At 51.9% G+C, this 19,138-nt stretch overlaps 7 protein-coding genes across 7 annotated transcripts; 4 read left to right on the top strand and 3 right to left on the bottom strand.

Moving 5' to 3' along the window:
• Positions 1-117: 117 nt before the first annotated feature.
• Positions 118-897, top strand: BO66DRAFT_439428 (putative nuclear distribution protein RO10; the record flags this gene model as incomplete). Its single annotated transcript, XM_025651154.1, has 2 exons — positions 118-349; positions 491-897. 2 exons carry the CDS (start codon positions 118-120, stop codon positions 895-897), a joined length of 639 nt encoding a protein of 212 aa, XP_025503188.1.
• Positions 898-4,944: 4,047 nt separating this feature from the next.
• Positions 4,945-6,005, top strand: sho1 (osmosensor SHO1; the record flags this gene model as incomplete). Its single annotated transcript, XM_025643849.1, has 4 exons — positions 4,945-5,013; positions 5,080-5,235; positions 5,289-5,411; positions 5,481-6,005. 4 exons carry the CDS (start codon positions 4,945-4,947, stop codon positions 6,003-6,005), a joined length of 873 nt encoding a protein of 290 aa, XP_025503189.1.
• A 1,232-nt stretch (positions 6,006-7,237) lies between these two features.
• Positions 7,238-8,490, top strand: BO66DRAFT_412215 (PQ-loop repeat-containing protein; the record flags this gene model as incomplete). The annotated part of the gene is made up of 7 exons (XM_025649342.1): positions 7,238-7,394; positions 7,466-7,586; positions 7,651-7,741; positions 7,812-7,941; positions 8,016-8,072; positions 8,159-8,207; positions 8,286-8,490. 7 exons carry the CDS (start codon positions 7,238-7,240, stop codon positions 8,488-8,490), a joined length of 810 nt encoding a protein of 269 aa, XP_025503190.1.
• A 1,415-nt stretch (positions 8,491-9,905) lies between these two features.
• Positions 9,906-12,851, top strand: BO66DRAFT_453502 (uncharacterized protein; the record flags this gene model as incomplete). The annotated part of the gene is made up of 3 exons (XM_025651996.1): positions 9,906-11,634; positions 11,711-12,387; positions 12,444-12,851. 3 exons carry the CDS (start codon positions 9,906-9,908, stop codon positions 12,825-12,827), a joined length of 2,790 nt encoding a protein of 929 aa, XP_025503191.1. The 3' UTR covers positions 12,828-12,851.
• Positions 12,852-13,622: 771 nt separating this feature from the next.
• BO66DRAFT_105598 (uncharacterized protein) lies at positions 13,623-14,136 on the bottom strand. The gene has a single exon (XM_025641789.1). It carries the CDS (start codon positions 14,006-14,008, stop codon positions 13,715-13,717), a length of 294 nt encoding a protein of 97 aa, XP_025503192.1. The 5' UTR covers positions 14,009-14,136; the 3' UTR covers positions 13,623-13,714.
• BO66DRAFT_392565 (mitochondrial 37S ribosomal protein mS45) lies at positions 14,113-15,814 on the bottom strand. Its single transcript, XM_025647548.1, has 2 exons — positions 15,195-15,814; positions 14,113-14,956 (listed from the first exon to the last, which is right to left on the bottom strand). The coding sequence occupies exons 1-2, from the start codon at positions 15,651-15,653 to the stop codon at positions 14,264-14,266; spliced, it is 1,152 nt and encodes a 383-aa protein (XP_025503193.1). The 5' UTR covers positions 15,654-15,814; the 3' UTR covers positions 14,113-14,263.
• An 870-nt stretch (positions 15,815-16,684) lies between these two features.
• On the bottom strand, positions 16,685-18,761 carry BO66DRAFT_105809 (RNA-binding protein). The gene has a single exon (XM_025641790.1). The coding sequence runs from the start codon at positions 18,581-18,583 to the stop codon at positions 16,775-16,777; it is 1,809 nt and encodes a 602-aa protein (XP_025503194.1). The 5' UTR covers positions 18,584-18,761; the 3' UTR covers positions 16,685-16,774.
• Positions 18,762-19,138: the final 377 nt, after the last annotated feature.

Genomic DNA, 19,138 nt, shown 5'->3' on the forward strand with positions numbered 1-19,138 from the left:
TGTGGAATTGGGAGCTTCCCCACGTGTGTATGTCCAGTTTGCACCCCACTCTCCTATCCCCAAACACCCCGAGAATCCAATTCACAAGTCACGTCAACAATTCCTATCAATTCCCTCATGGCCCTCGAAAACGACACGGTGGCTGGCGCCACTATAGAGCTTCTGGAGACTCGTCTCCGACGCCTCACATACCTCCTCACCGGCGACGCCAACTGGACCGGCGAACCCACGCCGCCCGCAAAGCCGGCCTCTCTGGACGACAGCATCTCACGTCGGCTCCTTCGCCTTGAGAAGGATTTGGAACGACTGAGTCGGAACATCCCTGCCGTGAGGGACGTTCTCAGTCTACGTATGTCGATGAATTCTCTTCCTATCTGCCTTGCTATCTTGACCACGCTTTTCAAAATTATCTCCCATGTCCGCCCCCCCCCCCCCTGGTATATACGCAAACAGAACCAACCACAACCACTAACGCGATATACCACTCCAGACGATCGCTTCCCCGAACTCTTTCGCCCAGCACCGCCAGGCTCCCTCCCAGAGAATCTGACCACCCAAAATCTCGCCTCGGTCGTTCTATCCTATGCCTCTGCGTTTCCCGAAACCGCCTCCCGCCTCTCCTCACTAAATGACCTCCCCATCCCCGACGCGGAGACCTCGGCCTCCTTGATCCAACTCCAACCCCGACTCGACCAGCTATCCAAGACCCAAGAGGATCAGGCCCGGCAGATCTCGGAGCTACGGGTCCGGTCGGCCAAGGCGCTGCAGCGATGGTATGAGGTTGCGCTGGTCAGTGGCGGGGAGTGCTGGGCGGAGTGGGAGGGGCGACTCGAGGATGTGGAGAGGGAAGTGAGAAGGGAAGAGGTGGTTAGGGAGAGGAGGGAGAAGGAGCTGTGAGCATGAGCATGGGCTTGTTCACGATGTGCTTTGCTGCTGGGAGTGTTGTTGATGTTTCTATTTTCGAGTGTGTTGGGTTCTTAGCGTTTTCCCATGGGCTTTTGTGATACCATTGTCCCCTTTTTCTTCGGTTTTTTTTTCTCGGTGACGGATTTTGGGCTCAGGCTTTAGAGCCTTGAGTGTCTCATGTGAGAAGTTGTGTGGATCTACATCTACTGCTACGAGTACTGAGTATCAAGGGTGAATGCTGTGGTGGTGAAGAGAAAGCCTAGGAAGGAAGGAGAGCAAAGCTATTGCTTGCTACGAGAGAGTTAGGCCGCTTGCACTGCATTCTACTGCACCACATGCACCACTCCATGCTGAAACCGACCAACGGAGTCTTGGGAGGGGGGGCGAACAAGCAGCGGCATTTGAGTGGTGCAGGGCAGGCAGGATAGTATGCGATGGGCCTGGACCTCTTTTCCCCCAATGTGAGCGAGCCGCTGAGAGATATCAGGATCGGCCCTCCTTTCGGATGTCGGGACGAAAGAACTGATGGACGGGGCGAGAGGGCCGGCCGGTACTAAAAATGTTTAAGATTGACTTTCCGAGCGTGCAGTCTTTTCATTATTCTAAGACCCGCCCCATGGGTGCGGGATTCTCAAATTTGCCATGCGCTCATCTCTCGACCCTTGCCGCCAGTGGAACGATGACCGGTGGAGAGGCCTGGAAGGCAAATTAGGTAGTTGTGCTGCTGTTTGTGCTGCTGCTGCTGCCGCCGCCGCTGCTGCCTTTGCAGTGTTTACCACCCCCGAGACTTGTCCGAGGCTCATTTGACTCCTTCTCTCCTTCTCGTTCTTGAATGCGAAATAGGGAGGGAGGCAGGGCTGGTGGTGGGCCATCCCGGAAAGTGAAAATGACAGGTCCTCGAGGCTCCGTCAGTTGTGCAACATTTGTGACGGGAGAGAGGTTGACAACAAGCATTGGCTCGGTGTAGCCCACACATCAGAAAATAAAAATCTCGGGGATCTACGGGGGAAAACCGGTGCCTCACTCTCGGTTTGTTACTCTAGACTTTTGAGTTTGGTTCATGCCTCTCTCTCTCTTGTGGATAACCTGTGCCATATTGGAAGGGTGTCTGCAGGTTCAGCCTTGCGTTGTCCGCCTTTTGTCGTTCCCAGGACGGCGTCGCGGTTCCGTTGGTTGGGATGCCTGGCGGTTCTGTACCTTGGACACCTTGGAGTGAGCCATAGTGTCGGATATGCGCATATAGGACTGAAGTGGACAGAGAGAGATGGTCTTGTTGATGTTCTGTAGTTGTTGTCTTCACACATAGGATGATGCATATGTCGGCGTCTTCAGAATACACAGTACAACAACTGATAAGCTGAGTGTCGAAACCGATAAACAAACTATGTCGAAATTCAAACCAGACGGGCCAGAATCGCAGTCATGACAAATGTGCTGCTGTAGGTTGAATGCAAAGAGTGAGCCAAAGGAAAAAGAGAGAAATCAAACTTTCCTCCTTCCATTCTCATCTTAAAATTATGACTGATGGGGATGGCGGTAGACTCAAGTTCCAGTCGAGCCGAAATCTGGAAGTTTCCGGGCAGGCAAAGATGATGGGGTCGAGGATTGAGGAGCCAGCAGCCCTAGAGAGCATGCGTGCGTGTTTCATGTCTTGGTTATCAAGCCACAGGTTGAACCTCAGCCTCAAAGGGGCCAGACGGTCTGCCGTGAGTCCTGTACCTTGCGACTGGAATCCACTCGCGTGGCTACTTTAGTCCTAAGAAAGGAAAGGCGTGAGACCGTGAGAGGTGCAAAAAGAAAAGAAAAAAAAGAAAAGAAAGAGAAAAAAAATCATGGGCGTTGCGTTGCGTGCGTCGTGCCGGGGCCTTTCCTTCCCCCCCCAAGTGGAATTAGAGGGACCCATTTTCGTAGGAATGTGCATCGATCTTCGTTTGAGAAGCGTGGGCAATTACGGAGCCCTTTTTTTTCATTTTCTGACAGGATTGCCCCCTCCCCCTCTCCTCTCTTTGACAGGCCTCGATTCCCAGTCGACTTTTCGATCTTCTCTCATCCGGCTTATTAGTACGTGTGTAATTACGGTCCGGATATTTTGATTTGATTTGGATTTGGAAAGGGGAGGACGAAATTTGATTGAACCATGGACCATTGGATCGGGGCTGGTACCGGATTTTGGACAGGTTCTGGGTACTTGTGAATGGATGGATGGATGGATTGCTGCTGACTGTGATTGTTTCGTCAACAATGAAGCCATGTGAACTAAAGGTACCTGTTAGCAGTCAGACTGTGGATACTGGAGACTGGATAGTGGTACGTAGGCATAAGAATAGTAGCAAATAAATCGTGAAGAGACACACACACATACACTAACCGTTCTTGAAGAGGGGCCAAAACTGTAGAGTATGCAGTCTGTTGCCTGTCTTACTCATATTTTCTTCTCTTGTCCTTTGCGGTTCACGGTTCGCGTGGAGCCAGCCTGAGGAGAAGCCTGAGTCTGGTGGTTGAATGCCTGAGCCCTGAGGTGGTGATGAAAATGGGGCCAGTCAGATGGATTCCTGCCAGTCATTGGCTGTTTCTCTCCCGCTCCAGCAGTCAAACTTGAAGCCGCCCCTCCCCATCCGTCCCTTCAGGAAGTTCACTGCACCTAGTCAGGTACCGTACTCCGTACAAGTTACAACAACAACTAAACTGATGTACTAATGGACACTATTCCAGAATCGATCTGTTAACACGCAGCCTGCGCCTGGAGTCTGGTTTGTCTAAGTGTCTATCGCTCTCTGTTCCTGTCTGTGTCGCTGAGTACTCTACCGCCTACAGTAGTTACCTACCTATGAGTCTTACCTACACCTCCATTGTCTCTCTGGGTCCCTCTCCTTTTCCTAGGCTTCACCTTCAGGTCTCCATCCATCCAAGTCCCAATCACCAAACTCGGGAATCAGTCGACCAACAACGGCTAATTGACCAACTGGGCAACTGTACTAAACTTTCCCACCTTTAGCTCCCCTTCTTTCTCTCCACGGCTCCAGGTCCCCCGGGCTTCAAGCTGGTTCTATCTCTTCTCTCTTTCTCATCTTCCACTCCCGCTTCTCTCCTCTCTCCTTTGGATTCCCCTCCCCCTCCCTCCCTCCCTCCCTCCCTTCAACTCATTCATTCGTTTGAATCTCGGTTCCCCTCATTTCAATCTCTCTTCACTTTCTTTCGTCTTTTCTCTGTCCATCTTTCCTGTCCGTTCATCTTGTTCGGGCATTAACGTTTCCATACTTATCCTTTTCTTCAACAGCCTGGTGCTGCTCTTTCTCGTTCATCCTCTGCAAGGGGTGTTCCTCGTTGGACTTCTTCCCACGGCTCATTGAACCCAGCCTCTTCGGAGGACCCTTCCTCACGGCGCTCTCTGGGTCAATACTCCGCCTGTTTCAAGACTGTCCGTGTCAATTGTGTCCCTATCCTGATCGCCAGCCGTATCGTTCGACCCTCATTTTACTTGGTCTGTCTCAGAAGTATGTGATGCATCACCCCTGCCGGGCACTCGTTAAATTGTGATTTGCCTTTAATCTTTTTTTAAACTCTCCTACCTACCCTCATGTCGGCTGCTCGTTTTTCCTTTCTGCATGACTTGGCCTGGGATGGTTCGTGTTGTTGTCGTGCCTCAACATGTCCTCCGACCGTTGCCGATCGATTGGCTTGCATGATTCTCTCGACGCTCACGTTCGTCCTCTTCCAAGCTGACTGACTGCGCTGTAGTCCCATCCCTATATCCGCGCGCTCATTGCCGCAATCTACGATCGTCATTTCGCGTGTTCGCATTCCACTTTCTCTTTCTCGTTACGAATCAAAGCAAAGGGGACCTGCCGTCGCTGCTCCGCATACCACCAATGAACGTGAGGTCATAAGCCACATCGCATCGCCTTGTGAACAACAAATCATCGTTCCGACGACCGCCATATAAATTCTTTGCGACTCTGAACCACATTCATGGTGGCATACTCTTCCCACTCACCATCGCTTCACAAACCACATCTATATCCAGAGCCCGCTCGCAAGATGGTGCGCTTTAGAGCCAGCAATATTCTTGGCGACCCGTTCGCACTTGCCACTACTTCCATCTCCGTCGTACGTATCCCAGCCCCGTGAGGCCATTCTTCCGCGGACACCGGCTAATTGGGTTCAATCGCTTAGTTAGCATGGTTGATCGCATTCATTTCCTCGATAATCACTGGAATCCATGGGGGCTATCCCACTTATTCATGGTGGGCCTTGGCGTATGGGTTCTGCATCATTGTCGGGATGGCTCTCGTGTTTGGAACGGATACAGGCGTGGTCTATAACATCGCGGTATGACACTCTGGTCTCTGCTTATGGAAATCCCCCAGGCTGATTGCTTCTAGATTGTGGGCTACCTGTCCGCTGGTCTCGTCTTCTCCACAATCTCGGTAAACTCGCTTGTTTATTCGAGTAATGCAGCTTCGCAAGCCGCGGGTGCAGGCTTCATCCTTCTGTCCATGGTGATCGTGCGTCATTTTCTCCCACGTGTTTACGGCAATGTCCTCGGCGCAATCATATACTTACGATGGCAATAGATTATCTGGATTTTCTATTTCGGATCGAGCCCACAGGCTTCTCACCGAGGTTTTATCGATTCATTCGCCCTTCAGAAGGAAGGCGCTGGTTCGTACGGCAACAGCAGACCTATGTCCACCGCATTCGGAAATCGACCCGAAACGACGTCGAGCCAGCCACCTCAGATGTACACTTCTGCTCAGCTCAATGGCTTCGAGACCTCGTCGCCTGTCTCGGGCTATCATGGTGGAGCCCCCGGGTCGGAACACCGCACCTCACAGCCCCGCTTCGGCAACCCGTCAGCAACGAATCTTGCCCCGCCCGGCAGTGGTGTGCCTCCCGATGAAGTTCCGCAACCGACCGAGTATCCGTATCGCGCGAAGGCTATCTACTCTTACGAGGCCAACCCGGAAGACGCCAATGAGATCAGCTTCACCAAGCACGAGATTTTAGAGGTATCTGACGTCAGTGGAAGATGGTGGCAGGCTAGAAAAGCCAATGGAGACACCGGCATTGCTCCATCCAACTATTTGATTTTGCTGTGATCCATCTGTGTCATCAGTCGACTATATGATCGTGTTAGCTCGGCATGGGGTCCGTCACGGTGTAACGTCCTTTCTTTCTGCTCTTTCCTGGTCTGATTCTCGCCTTCTTGGCCCGTCGCGAGAAGAAAAAGAGATCTTTTTGTTTTGATACCCTTCGAGTTGTATCACTCGGCGCGAATCCGGTTTGTGAATGTTTATGTCTTGATGGTTTTTTGGGTTACCTGCTCTTTTTGGACATTTTTTTTCAAGACACATCTCATTCCCTGTTTTATATGTATGTGATTCTCATTGCTCAGAGCGAGCATCTATTGCCCAAGAACGTCTATCAAATGGCACTATGCTAGTGTATTTCCTTGCTCATATCACTGGATGTGGATATTGTTCTCAAGACAGTACTCTGTTTCTTATACATTTCAATGAATTTTCTGTATATTCTCGAGGAAGGTTTTCTTTGTATGTCACCTCGGGGCAGGCAGGCGCACGACTGACGATTAATTATTTCGTTGATGAATCAGTGGAATTTGTCGCCAGCTCTGACGGCTTACAGGATTGTACTTGTTATATTCATTCTCTGGTTCATGCGAACTCAGTCGGACTTCGAATAGTATTCTAACCACCGCATAGGCCCTGATTCTCAACTGCGAGCGACAAGTTCTCCACTAGCCGATCATGGGGAGTCAGCGACGAGCGTAGCTCGTGATCCATTGCAATTATCGTGTTGACTGGCCTTCGGCTCGATTTATACTTGGGGTCGACCTTGTTTGGGAGCTGGTTGATTATGTGTTTTGCATGGAAGTTGATCCGACTAACTTATACTGGCGGGGATTTCTCATCTCATTGACCATTTCGGTCTTAGTTCCGCTGCCGCTCCATCGCCCGCTCTTCCAATGACGGGCTTCGTTTCCCGAACCAGTGGATGATGGCAAGTCTTCCTCAGGGTCCGACTTTATCTTGACCCTTTCACCATGATTCTAGCCTTTGAGGATCGCTAGTCACATCCAGAGTTTTCGAAGGTAGTGGAGCATTCCTGGAGCAAAAAGGAAATTTTATGACGACCATGATGTGCTTGGCTCGAGTGTATGAAAGCTGTCTGTAGAGGGGTTTCCCGCTTCTCCTCAATTGCTATCTATCCTACATTTTTTGCTGGTCAAACTGCTGTGATTATACTTCGGATCCTTTAAAAAGTCTCTTATACTCCTACGTCAGCGGTTGCGGTGCATCCGGGCATCTCGATGGCTGGAGACGGCAATGTCACGGTGGCCTCGAACGTCCTGGGCACCATTGGGACGGTGCTCTGGTGCATTCAACTTATTCCGCAAATCTGGTATAATTGGAAACAGAAGAAGACCGATGGGCTTCCACCCTTGATGATGTTTCTCTGGGCTGCTTGTACGTTAGGATTCCTCTACGGCCCTTTCTCTCCCTAGTGCTCCAGACAAATGCTAATGACATCGGTGCAGGTGCAGTCCCCATGGGAGCCTATATGATCCTACAGGGAGTGAATATCCCGCTACAAATCCAGCCCCAGATATTCGGGTTCTTCTCTCTTGTGAGCTGGGGTCAGGTTCTGTACTACGGCCAGTAAGCGGCTCCGGGTCTTCATCTATTGATCAATCAATCCGTCTGACTTGGCCTGGTATTGCAGCCAATACAGTCGCCGCGCAGCTACGGGAGTGGTGGTCGGCGCTGCGGTCCTGTTTGGCGGGATAGAGGCCCTTTTGATCCTCACGCTCAGAGCACGTGGACCCCCGAATGGGCTTTGACAACAACAAACTGACATCTCGCGCTAATGGATTCCAACAACAGATCCCCTACAACAAGGGAGTCACCTGGCCCGACCTGATCGTCGGCATCGTGGCCGCCATCCTGTTGGGACTGGGGCTCGTCCCGCCGTATTTTGAGCTCTGGAAGCGAGATGGCCGCGTGGTCGGATTCAGTGAGCCTTTTAACACGTACCCTGGGGGTGACGGGCAAGCATGGGCGAGATATGTCTAACCCCGTTTTTTCTAGATTGGGTCTTCCTGTCTATCGACACTTTGGGAGGACTGTTTTCCCTCTTTGCATTGGGTAGGGTCGTTCCTCTTCTTTGAAAAGCGCGCGATTATAGCCCTGAGGATGGTTGATTGTTCGATATGATGGCTGACTTCGGGCAGCGGCGCAGGGTTCCTTCGATATTCTTGGGGGGATCATGTACATTGTTGTGTAAGTTGTGGGGAAAGTTGCGTTAGGGTTTTGGAAAATGCATACTGATTACTGACTTCGATGGGTGAAATGGGAAAGCGTCGTCCTGGAAGGTGGGATCTATGCGAGCCACATTGTTTGGCGGATTCGCTATCGCGCCGTGCGGAGGGAGGCGAAGGCCACGGGCAGGAACATTGATGAGGTGCTTGAAGAACGGTCGAGGTGCTTGGGGGCCTCTGATCCGGAGAATTTGAAGGGTCCTGTTGGTGGCACGGCGGAGAGTCAAGAGAGTGGGAGTGATTGAGATGTGGTTCACTGTTGATGGGTCCAAGAAGTATATATATTGCGAGGCGATATTCTTTTTCACTGGGACTTTGAGGAAGAGAAAGATACATGATTGTTTTGTGGGGAGGGATTTGGATATCTATTCAATGACTGATACAAGAAAGAACCTACACATGGTCCAGGTGAACTCGCAGAAAAGCTCTTCGTAGTTCTGCGACTGATTGCCTTCGGTGTAGAAGCAAAATGGCTCGGATGAACGATCGAAAGTTTCGGCCGGTGAGAAAGATAGCAATGCAGATGTCTGTCTGCAAGTGCATGCATGTAAATGTATTGACAGACCGATCGATGAATTGGAAGGCAATGCCAACACAGCGTGCATGAAACCGACGGTCACTCCCTCATTCTCACATCCTTATTAAACCGTTCGAAGCCCGGCGCTCTGTCGGGCCCAAGCGTGGTGAGGAAATTGGTTTTTTTATTTTTAATAGCACCATTATTTCCCTCGATCCGATTGTTCCTGCAACGGTCATAATAATCTATTTTAAATTGACTGGTAGGTTATATCCCCTAATAATCATGACATCTTGACAATGGATCTTGACATTGACATTTGCTTCACTTTCCTTCTTCTTCTTCTTCTTCCCCTCTCTCCTCCTCCTCCTCCTCCTCCCCTCCCCCTCTCCGCTTCCCCCTCTCTCTCCAAACACAACAACTACAAACATGACATCTCCAAAGTCACAGCCTCTCAATGTTTAAACCCTTTGATATGTTATTCTTGAGGCTGTTATTCTGGTTGCCACTTCGTTGATCGTGCCACTTTTGCTTATCCTTTTTCTCTTTCTTGCCAGCAGAGATCGCAGGCTAATCCGATAATCGACTAGAGCGACAGTCTGTCGTGCCTCATTGACTGGTCATTGGCAGACAGCTTCTGCTACTCCTATTTCTCTCTCTGCTTTTTTTTTTACTTCATGATTACGTTCAATCGTCTCTCTGTTCCATTCCTCTCTGTCCTTAAGTCATGACGAGTGGCTTCACTTCTGTGCCTTGTAACTCCTCGCCCTCATTGATGCTTGTATGCCAACTGAGCCGGCAGGGGACGCGGTGACCTTTCAGGGTCTGTTCCTTCATTCAACCACATCAGCTGTGCACTCATTCTTTTATTTGCTTTTTGCCTGGGCTCTAGTGTGGGTGTTTCAGACTATCGATCTTTTATCGGAGCTGGGTTCTTTTCTTCTGGTTGCTTCCTTGTCTATTCTTAACTTTCCTTTTCCTTCCCGGCCGAAGATTTGTTGTGCCTGGCCCTCCTCTAACGGCGTCGGGCACCTTCTACGCCTTGTACGGAGTCAATTAGAGGAAACCTTCAAAATTTCTTCTTTACCATCCCATGTCTTGTCACTCCTTTACAACTCTTTGCAGCTATTGCTCCAACAAGTCATGCCTGACCGTCGGTGGCTTCGATTGAAGGCGAAGCTCTGGCGGCGATCGTCGACATCCTCCGTTCCGGCCGCCGCCACCGCCAGCACCGATGATGGATCTGCTGGGTCCAGCCATGACTGCAACTTCAGCTCCAGCTTCTCCCACCACGACCCCCCTCCCCCTCATTCCCACGACCACGACCACGACCACGACCACGACCACGACCACGACCACGGCAACGGTAGTCCTCCGACTCCATCATCTCTCCCTCACAATTTTCCCCATCGAGACAACCCCGTCAATTCCGTCACCGACAACGGACAGCTGCAGGACCCATCGGCTAACGTTTCTCCGTCCGCCGATCACCAAACAGCCCGCCGCGCACACTCCTGCCAGACTCTGTCTCGACCTTCTCCCGACGACGGCCGTCCTCCCAGCCACCCGGTCGCTTCGGAGCACGGTGATTCCTTAGCTTCTGCCGCTGTGGGCGACATTTCCCGCGAACCGGTCCCGACCTCCAGCCGAGGACAGCTCGACGGTCCTCTCGACGGTCCTCTCGACAACACTCCATCCGTAAAGCCCCGACCAGAAGATACGGTCGAAGAGCAGCGCGAAGAGAATCGACCGTCGGCCATTCAGCAAACGGGCGCTGCATCTTCCAGTGCACCCCGACTCCCGCTGCAGCGCAAGCCTGTCGCTCGCACCTCATCATCCAGCAAACGTCCCAACTCAAGCTTGTGTTCTGAGCACGGTCACCCCCCACCAACAACGAGTCTCGCCCCCGATCGCCTACCCTCGCCGATACCAACCCCTCCACCTCCAAGTGCCGGTCGCGCCAACGCCCCGTCTTTCCAGCTTGCCTTCAACAGTCTGGGCCTGGAACGCCTGGGGTCTGCGGTCGTTGAACCCCAGTTACCCGTCTTAGATGCAGTTGCGGAAATTCCGTCCGGGGAATCCACAACCTACCAGGTAGTGACTTCAACCACACCCGCACCGTTCCCGAAGCGCCCAAGTCTTGGTTCTCGCCGTCAGTCACTGCTTGCGCCGTCGCACCAACATCTGATTAATAGCCTGCTGGATTCGGGGCCCACGGGTGAACCTGACGGATTTGACAACGGTCGCTTCAATACGTACGGCACAGGTATGGTTCGCAAGATCTGGGTCAAACGACCAGGTGGGTCGGCCACTCTGGTCCCCATCACGGATGACTTCGTGGTGGACGAGCTGCGAGACCAGGTGATCAACAAGTACGCCAACTCCCTGGGCAAGACTTTCGATGCGCCAGATATCGTCGTCCGAATCTCACCCCGAGAGGGCTCCAATCGACAAACGACACCCGATCGGATCCTGAGCCCAGAGGAGTCATTGATGAACGTGGTGGACACCTACTATCCCGGAGGGCAAGTCATTGAAGAGGCTCTTATTATCGACATTCCTCAGCGACGCACACCCAAACCGTCCCCGCGCCCTCAAGTCTACTATAACCAGTCCGAGCCCGGCGAGCATGGCGACTACTTCCCTCTCATGCCAGCAAATCCCACTGTTCCCACACCGCCATCACACCCAAACAACTCCTCTGCCAGTGTCAACGCCCATCCCGCCCCGTCGATATCAATCCTCACTACAGGTATGGCCCCGCCACTGCCTTCGCCGGGAAGTCGCGGGAATCGACACCCGCGTCGGCCACCACTCACTCGCCATACTACAAACTCTCCTACGATGCTAGGCCAGGTGACGGCTCCGAAAGGTTTGTGCCCTCTTGAACCCATCACCATCTCAGACTTGGCCTTTTTTCCAGACAGACCCGCTTACTTTTCTGTTAGACCCCAACGGTGTCCCAGGACCTCTATCGTCCCAGCCGGTGCCCTCCATTCCTACTCCGCCCGGTCCTCCCCCGGAGTCACCTCAGGCCAAGTCGCTTACACCTCCTGCACGTGGAGCTTCTCCGCGTCCCCGTCCGTCTGCGTCGTCCGCCAAGCCGAAGAAACCGAGTGCGACGCAGTCATTAAGTGGAGCCTTTGGTGGTCTCATTGAGGGCACGGTGCCACCGATCAACGTGTTGATTGTTGAGGACAATAATATCAATCAAAGGCTTTTGGAAGCGTTCATGAAGCGTCTGAGTGTACGTTGGAAGTGCGCTGCAAACGGCGCAGAGGCCGTGAAGAAATGGCGACAGGGCGGTTTCCACTTGGTCTTGATGGATATTCAATTGCCCGTCATGAACGGATTAGATGCAACGAAGGAGATTCGGCGACTGGAGCGGCTGAACGGCATTGGCGTGTTCCCTAAAACCGCCGATGGACGGGCTAGTGCGGCCACGGCCAGTGTGACCTCACCGCCAGCCATTCCAGGCAACAGTGATCCCCTGAATGAAGAAGACACGTTACATGACTTGTCTCTGTTCAAAAGCCCGGTCATTATCGTGGCGTTGACGGCGAGCAGCTTGCAGAGTGATCGTCATGAAGCTCTGGCGGCCGGCTGTAATGACTTCTTGACCAAGGTATGTTGTCTGACTTCCCATGACCTAACCCCTTACTAATAGCGATCTCTTCATAGCCTGTGCGATTTGAATGGTTGCAGCAGAAGGTCACGGAATGGGGATGCATGCAAGCTCTGATCGACTTCGAGGGCTGGCGCAAGTGGCGTGGCTACGCCAATGATACTTACTACTTCCCAACGGCGGAAGGTCATACAAGCCCCATGCAGACCGGACCCGAGACAGCCTCGAAGAAACCGTCCCCGAGTATCACTCCCTCGCCGTCTTCGATGCTCAGCCAGAATGGCAAGAAGGAGCGTAAGGCCCTCCATCTGCCCAAACCCATTGATGTGACCCCGGAGGATTCTTCCGGAAGTGGGAGCGGAGAGGGACTGGATTCGCCAAGCAGCCCGGTGACATCTGTCCCAGTCCCAGGTATCTCAGCTGATGCAGACGCACTCTGATTATTCGTCAAAAGAACTCTCCTCCATTCCCCGCAACATCCTCCTCTCAAACAAACGCACCTACCCACTCACCTTTACCTCTTTGTCTTCACTCACGACAGTCCCTGGCGCAACCAGCTGGTGTGTATATGGTGTTATTTCGCTTCACTGCAATCCGCCGCCTGCTATCTTCGTTAACTCCCTCCCGCAGCCCTCTTCCCCCCAATCTGGCGGCCTGTTAGTTACCCCGCGACTTTGTGTGTCTCTTCCCATGGATACCCAGCATAGCCATTTATTGCTCAGCTCGATGTTTTTTTTTCTTCCAGTTCTAGTCTTGGCCTGCTTGCCTGCTTGCTTGCTTAATCAGGATCACGTCCACCCGGCTACCTCAAATCCTCCTTCTCTTTTTGGTCTGGTCTCCTATTCTTATTTTCTTTTCTTATGTATGTCCGGACCGGGGCGTCCCCGCTTAGTTTCCTTTCACCTTTTCATCTTGTCTTGGAATGTTGAAGTCTCTCCTCCGGAGAACAGCCCGTTCTATCGCATATTGCACGTCAGAATCCCCTTATTAATTCTGATGAATCAAGCATGCGACAGGGACGACTATTCTCCCGCACACGAATGGAGAAAGCTTTTTTATTTTCTTGTGGAAACCTATATCTCTCTGCTTCCACATTTTGTTGCCCTCACCGCCCCTCCCTTTTTTCCCTACGTCACCCACTAGGGTGCAGTACAACTACACAGTACAGTACAATTGTCACATACATACACAGATATATAACCTGCATATAATTCTTGAATCTTGTCCGGTTTTCCGTGCTGAGTTTGTGTATGGGTTTGAGTGAGAAGTGAGGGGGGGATTGGATTTTTCTCGGGTGAAGTAGGTCCTCTCCCCTACCTTGTGTAGCTCAATCCGAGACGAATATAGCTCCATAGACATTTATCGTAAGTTCTCTACGAAGAAAACAATTGGAAAAAAAGGAAATATCATAGGACGTTTCAACTGTAGATTGATAGTCATGTTGTTGATATGTTGATTGGTTGGTTGCATCTTTGGCATGAGAACCTAGGATGTAGGATCCTCTGCACTGGTAAATAGATAGATAGATAGTGACCAGAGGATCTGAAAGAAAGGTAAAAAGGGAATTGTATAATACAATACTCCGGCTGAAGGGGAATCTGTTGAGATAGATCCATCCCATCCTGGGGCGGAGAAAAGAGAATCAAGGAACCGGCACACACATAAACAAAGCTGGAAGGACCACAAGGATAGAGGAATTACACGCCCATATAATACAGTTCGCCAGGGGGGGGGGGGGGGGAAACAAACCAAACCCATCATTGGCATACCGATAACATCCATACAATGTTCGTTCTCGAAGACCTCACTGAGGTGAGGAGAACGTCGCAAAAAGTAGAAAAGAGAGAGGGAGAGAGAGAAGGATCGAGAAGGGGGTTTAGACCTTCACGCGAGTGGGGATCTTGACCTGGCCCTTCTTCCGATCAGAGCTGGGAACACCATAGCGGCGACCAGGAGCCTTGTGACCCCGGCCAGTGAGGCCTGTGCTTTCCCGGCTGACGACCACATCCGTGAAGCGGAACTCGAACCGGGAGTTCTCGGGCTGGACCTTCTGGGTTTTCATCTCCCGGAGCTGCTGGGCTCGTTCCTTGCGCTGTAGCTCTACCTGGGTCTCCTGTTCGAGACGCTCCCGGTACTTCTGACGGACCTCGGCGGGCTCAGTTTTACCAATGGTCAAGCGATTGCGCTCATGAGTGATCATGTGAGGGTGAGGGATACGAGCGTCCGCGGGCAAAAGGACCTGGTGCTCTTCGTCACCCTTGCCGACCTTCTCAATATTGGCAGGACTCTCCTGAGTGATCCTGCGGATAGTCTCGTCGGGGTTGGCTTCAAGCAATTTAGCGTGCTGGTTTCTCATAGCAGGGGCAGCAGAGAACACGCGGCCAGCGTCAATCCGGTTGAATTGCCGAGACTCGGAGACAGGGTAGAAGATTTGAGGGTCGGTTAGGCGGTGAACCGGCAGGTCATTAATGGTCTCGTGGGACTTTCGTCTGTCATCGGGTTCCGGGAGGTGGGTGACAGGAACCATTTCATGAATGGCACGCGCGTAGGGGAGTGCAAGGGATTTGCCCTGGTGAACGACGCATTAGCTTTGATAGAAAAAAAAACAAGATAGCGTCGACAAAATTAACTCCAGGAGAAGGTGGGTATTTGATGCATGTCAGATTTAAAGGCGTTGTAATCATGCCCAGAGACTGGGTCATAAAGACTAATCGATTTTTATAATTGTCTCATCATTGCATCCGAGAGGCGTTTTTGAGGGGACGCGGGAGCAAGTGTAGAAGGGAAGGGCAGGGGGCAAGCCATACTTGTTCTTTCATCTGATTCTCCAACTCGACCAGTCGAACTACCGCGGCTACTCTCCTCATATCCACGCTATACTGGACACTCACAGCCCGCACGCTCTTGTTCTGAACGGTCACCTGACGATGAATCTCGTTGCGCATGTCCTCGCTCAGTATAGGGTCGCTGCGATAGAGAGGGTTTCCGGGAAAAGGCTTGTTAGTATGTGTGATGTAGTTGGTTTCACCAGGAGTGTGATGTTGTAGTTCGGACCCTTTCCCGCGAAGCCATCTGATCATCTCTCTGCGAAGCTTGGTTTGTGAAGGTCTTGTGGTAGAAAAGGAGCGAGAAGCCGGCCGCGAGGCATCTGTGAGGGAAGAAGATGTGTATGCGGTAGTGAGTCTGAAGAGAGAGGTGGAGGGGGAGGAAGAGAGGTAGGGAAGGAGCGAGTTAGAGACCAGGTGGTTCGGTATTCGTTGAGCCATCTTGGTGTGTATTTGTGCTAGACAATGAGACAAGGGGATGAAAGAGGACCAGAGGAGGAGAAGTAGGTAAGATGAGGTCAATGAATGCGGGAATAAGAGAAGGGAGGTCCAATTGACCGGAGGGGAGAGGGGAGGGAGGGGGAAGGGTGAAGCAAGTAGAGGTGAATGTTGACGAAGCAAAAAGAAAGAGAACTGCACGCGAATCGAGGGTAAGAAACTTTTTCGGGAGATGCGGTTGCATCACGTGAGCAGACCAACTTTCGTGGGACGGTTTGAGGCCCACTTGCCCAGATAGGAAGGTTGCTACTGCCGCCGCGGCGTTGCGGGATTGAAGCAATTACGAGTATCTCATTTTGTGGGAATTAGGAAGGATGAAAAATAATACTAATAACACTGAGCACGCCTCTTTTTGCCACGCTCCCACCGCTTCGACCATCCATCCAACGGCGCAAGAAATCAAAGCTATAGAATGGAAGCCACAAGTCAGGAAGAGAGGGAGAGAGAAGGAAAGAACAAAGTGTCCCATTTGAGCCAACCAATGACCAATACAAGAAGATATGACGCTGTGAGGGAAATGCCAAATCGAATCATGGTACTAGTAACGTGCGACGATGCAGCAGCTAGCCAACAGTAGCCTTCCAGAAGTCTTAAGTGTATACCCATGTCAACGCCTTGCCCCAATTGCAAACATTGGTGGTTATGATTGGAACTGACTCAGGAAAATGCACACGAAAAAGAGTAGGGAATCGATCAATCTTTAGCAAGAACACATTAGAAGGCAAAAAAAAGAAGGCACAGACACGGGGTATGAAGATGGTGCAGGAAACAACGCAACAGGGACTTGATCAATGTAAAATCCTCACGCAGATGCAAGATTCCCCTCCGGAAAAAGCAGACATGCAAGCAGCGCCCCTGTTTCCATGCTATCAGAGTGCAATATGAAAAGAAAACCACGCAAGTAAGTCAAAGTGTCCAGGGCCCAAAATCCTTACTCCGAGGAGGAAGGTGACCCTCCAAATGCTAATCTAACTTATAAAAAACGATAATCGCCCCAATACGCCAGGTAGCCCAGTGGTCATCAAGCATCGTTCCACAGAGACGTAAAATTGTTCTTTTGACCTCTAGCGGCCCATCATGTAGTCCGGATAGGAAAAGTTGAACCCTCCCAGATTCGGCGCCCCACCGGTGAGCGGCGGAGGAGGTGAAACCATCGTAGAATTGGTCCGGATTCCAAGGCCCGGGTTGGAGTTGGGGTTGAAAGCGCCATTGGTAGGAATGGGGGCATGCATGTTGCTGACCGGATGGATAGGGCCGTTGTTCCTCAACGCCATGGGGGGAGCGAGACCGGGAGGCGCTGATAGTCCAGGTGGCGGGCCACTGACCGTAGAGAACACATGGCTATTGTGAATCCCACCGAGGCTGCTGCCGCCAGGTACACCGCTTTGAGAAGTCATGGTATTCGATGCACTCATGGAGCCCGGTTGCCCGGAACGCACTCCCAAAGGGTTCTTCGAAAAGCTGAGTCGAATCCCAGTCTTGATACTATTCGACAATTTGAAGCCGTAGAGCTCGTTGAGCGCCTTGCCGGCGGTACCCACATCGTCGAACTCCACAAAGCACATAGGACCATTCTGTTTGTTCCGGAAACACAGACGTTTGTAACCACGCTGCTTAGAAAATAGAGCCTTGAGCTCTTCCTCCGAGGTATCCGGCGGAAGATTACCAACGTACAGAGTATTGCAAGGCGGATTCATATCGTTCGGATTCGCAGCAGGTAGACTGTGGCGGTGCATGTGCGGGTTGCCGTAGGGAAATCCATGGCCGGCCCCAATGTTATTCATTGCTTGCGGATATGTGGATGCAGGGGTAGATACTCCCATGTGCGCAGAGTTCTGAGGAGTGTAGCCCTGGAGTGGTGGCGATGAGATGTTAGTCGCCAGGGACATACTGGCAAATTGATTACTCAAAATCTGAGGATTCGTTGCACGGCGCCCAGCTGATACGGCACCAGAATGTCCGTTTTCCGCATAGCCAACCGGATCCTTAAGAAGTTCCCCCGTGTCTTCGTCAATGTCTTGATCGATCATCGATTTGCCGCTGACACGAGGCAATTCAGGGATCCCACTTCCAAGTGGCGATTGTGGAGCAAAGATGTTGTGCAGGCGGGAACCTGACTCTGGCAGACCATCACCGTTGGCAGCTCCGGTTGTCGCGCTGAGCTTCTCCAGACTCTGAAAGGTTCCGTTGAACCGTGACGATTGACGCGACAACGCTCCGTTGACACCTCCCAACAGACTGCGGTTTGCAGTGTGATCAATGGTGTTCCGTCTAGGCGCCAACGACGATCCCACTGGGCCGGCCAATACCTCCACAATCATGGTAGCATCGTTCTTGGAATTCGGTTTTCCATGGAGCAAAGCTCGCGCCTCTTCAGCAGCGGCCAGCGTGCCAAAGCGCGCGACTGCACAAAGGTATCCGTTATCTTCCGGATGGTCAGAAGGTATGAATTCAGCTTCCACGAGGTCTTTCGCGAATAGCAGCATACTGCGCAAAGCCTCGCGACTGGTGTTGCGCGGAAGCTTCCGCATCAATATGATCCCACCAGCCCCATTGACAGGACGGGCGAAGCCGTTTAGCGACTGTGCCGAGTCGGCGAAGCGCATGGTGGTCGAAGCGACAGTTTCAAAGGACGACGAGGGCGCGATTGGGGAGAAGGGGTGAGTGAACGTAGGAGCTAGCGATGAAGAGGCCTGCGACGCGGGCGGACTGTACACGTCGGTCGACATCACATTCTGGGCCGTCGAGGGCGGCTGAGAAGCTGAAAGCGACTGGTGAGTCGGCGACGCGCCCGAGGATACAGACGGTGTGCGCTGAGTGGTGCTGAAAGAGCCGGGACTCGTGCGGGTGGATTGATTCGAACTTCCACTCATGCCTTGCAGAGGTATAAATCAACGTGTCAAGTCGATCGATCGATGAAATTCCACGAGCAGACTGGAGGAGCACGGACTCTCTAGGAAGGCAAGGGAGCGAAAGTCAAATGGGTGACAGGCGGCACCGGTTGGAGAAGCCAGCAATGAAAGAATTAGTAGCTGGAACGGTAACGCAAGCAACTTATCACGTATAAGTAATCTAGTGACAGATGATAGTCCAAGGTAAGTGAGACGTGTGATGAGTGCGATATGCTGGGTTGCGCGCGACTGGAATAGAAGTGCCGCGTTCGGCCGCGTTCAGGAGGCGATATGCGACAGAATGAGGAATTGATGGCGACGACACAATGGCTGAAACCTCAAACGGAATAATAACACGAGCAAATGTTGTGAATCGAAAGATGTGAGAATGTGAAAGGACTGATTAAATGATTTTGATGATCACAATAGTGGTGTAGGACAAGGCGTGGTGTATTAGTGGGGAGGAGGGGAGTGGGGGGTGGGTAGAATATGATGAAAGGAGAGGAAGATGCAGAATGGAAAAGAAACGGGAGGGGG

Source organism: Aspergillus aculeatinus (genome assembly GCF_003184765.1).
Source record: "Aspergillus aculeatinus CBS 121060 unplaced genomic scaffold BO66scaffold_29, whole genome shotgun sequence".
Classification (NCBI taxonomy): Eukaryota; Fungi; Ascomycota; class Eurotiomycetes; order Eurotiales; family Aspergillaceae; genus Aspergillus; species Aspergillus aculeatinus.

Excerpts from the sequence above, each read along its gene's own strand:
- BO66DRAFT_105809 (XM_025641790.1), bottom strand. The coding sequence starts at position 18,583 with ATGAGTGGAAGTTCGAATCAATCCACCCGCACGAGTCCCGGCTCTTTC.
- BO66DRAFT_392565 (XM_025647548.1), bottom strand. The coding sequence starts at position 15,653 with ATGGCTCAACGAATACCGAACCACCTGGTCTCTAACTCGCTCCTTCCC. Across the intron at positions 14,957-15,194 it reads AGAATCAGATGAAAGAACAA|GGCAAATCCCTTGCACTCCC; the intron begins GTATGGCTTGCC and ends GTCGTTCACCAG.
- BO66DRAFT_105598 (XM_025641789.1), bottom strand. The coding sequence starts at position 14,008 with ATGGGATGGATCTATCTCAACAGATTCCCCTTCAGCCGGAGTATTGTA.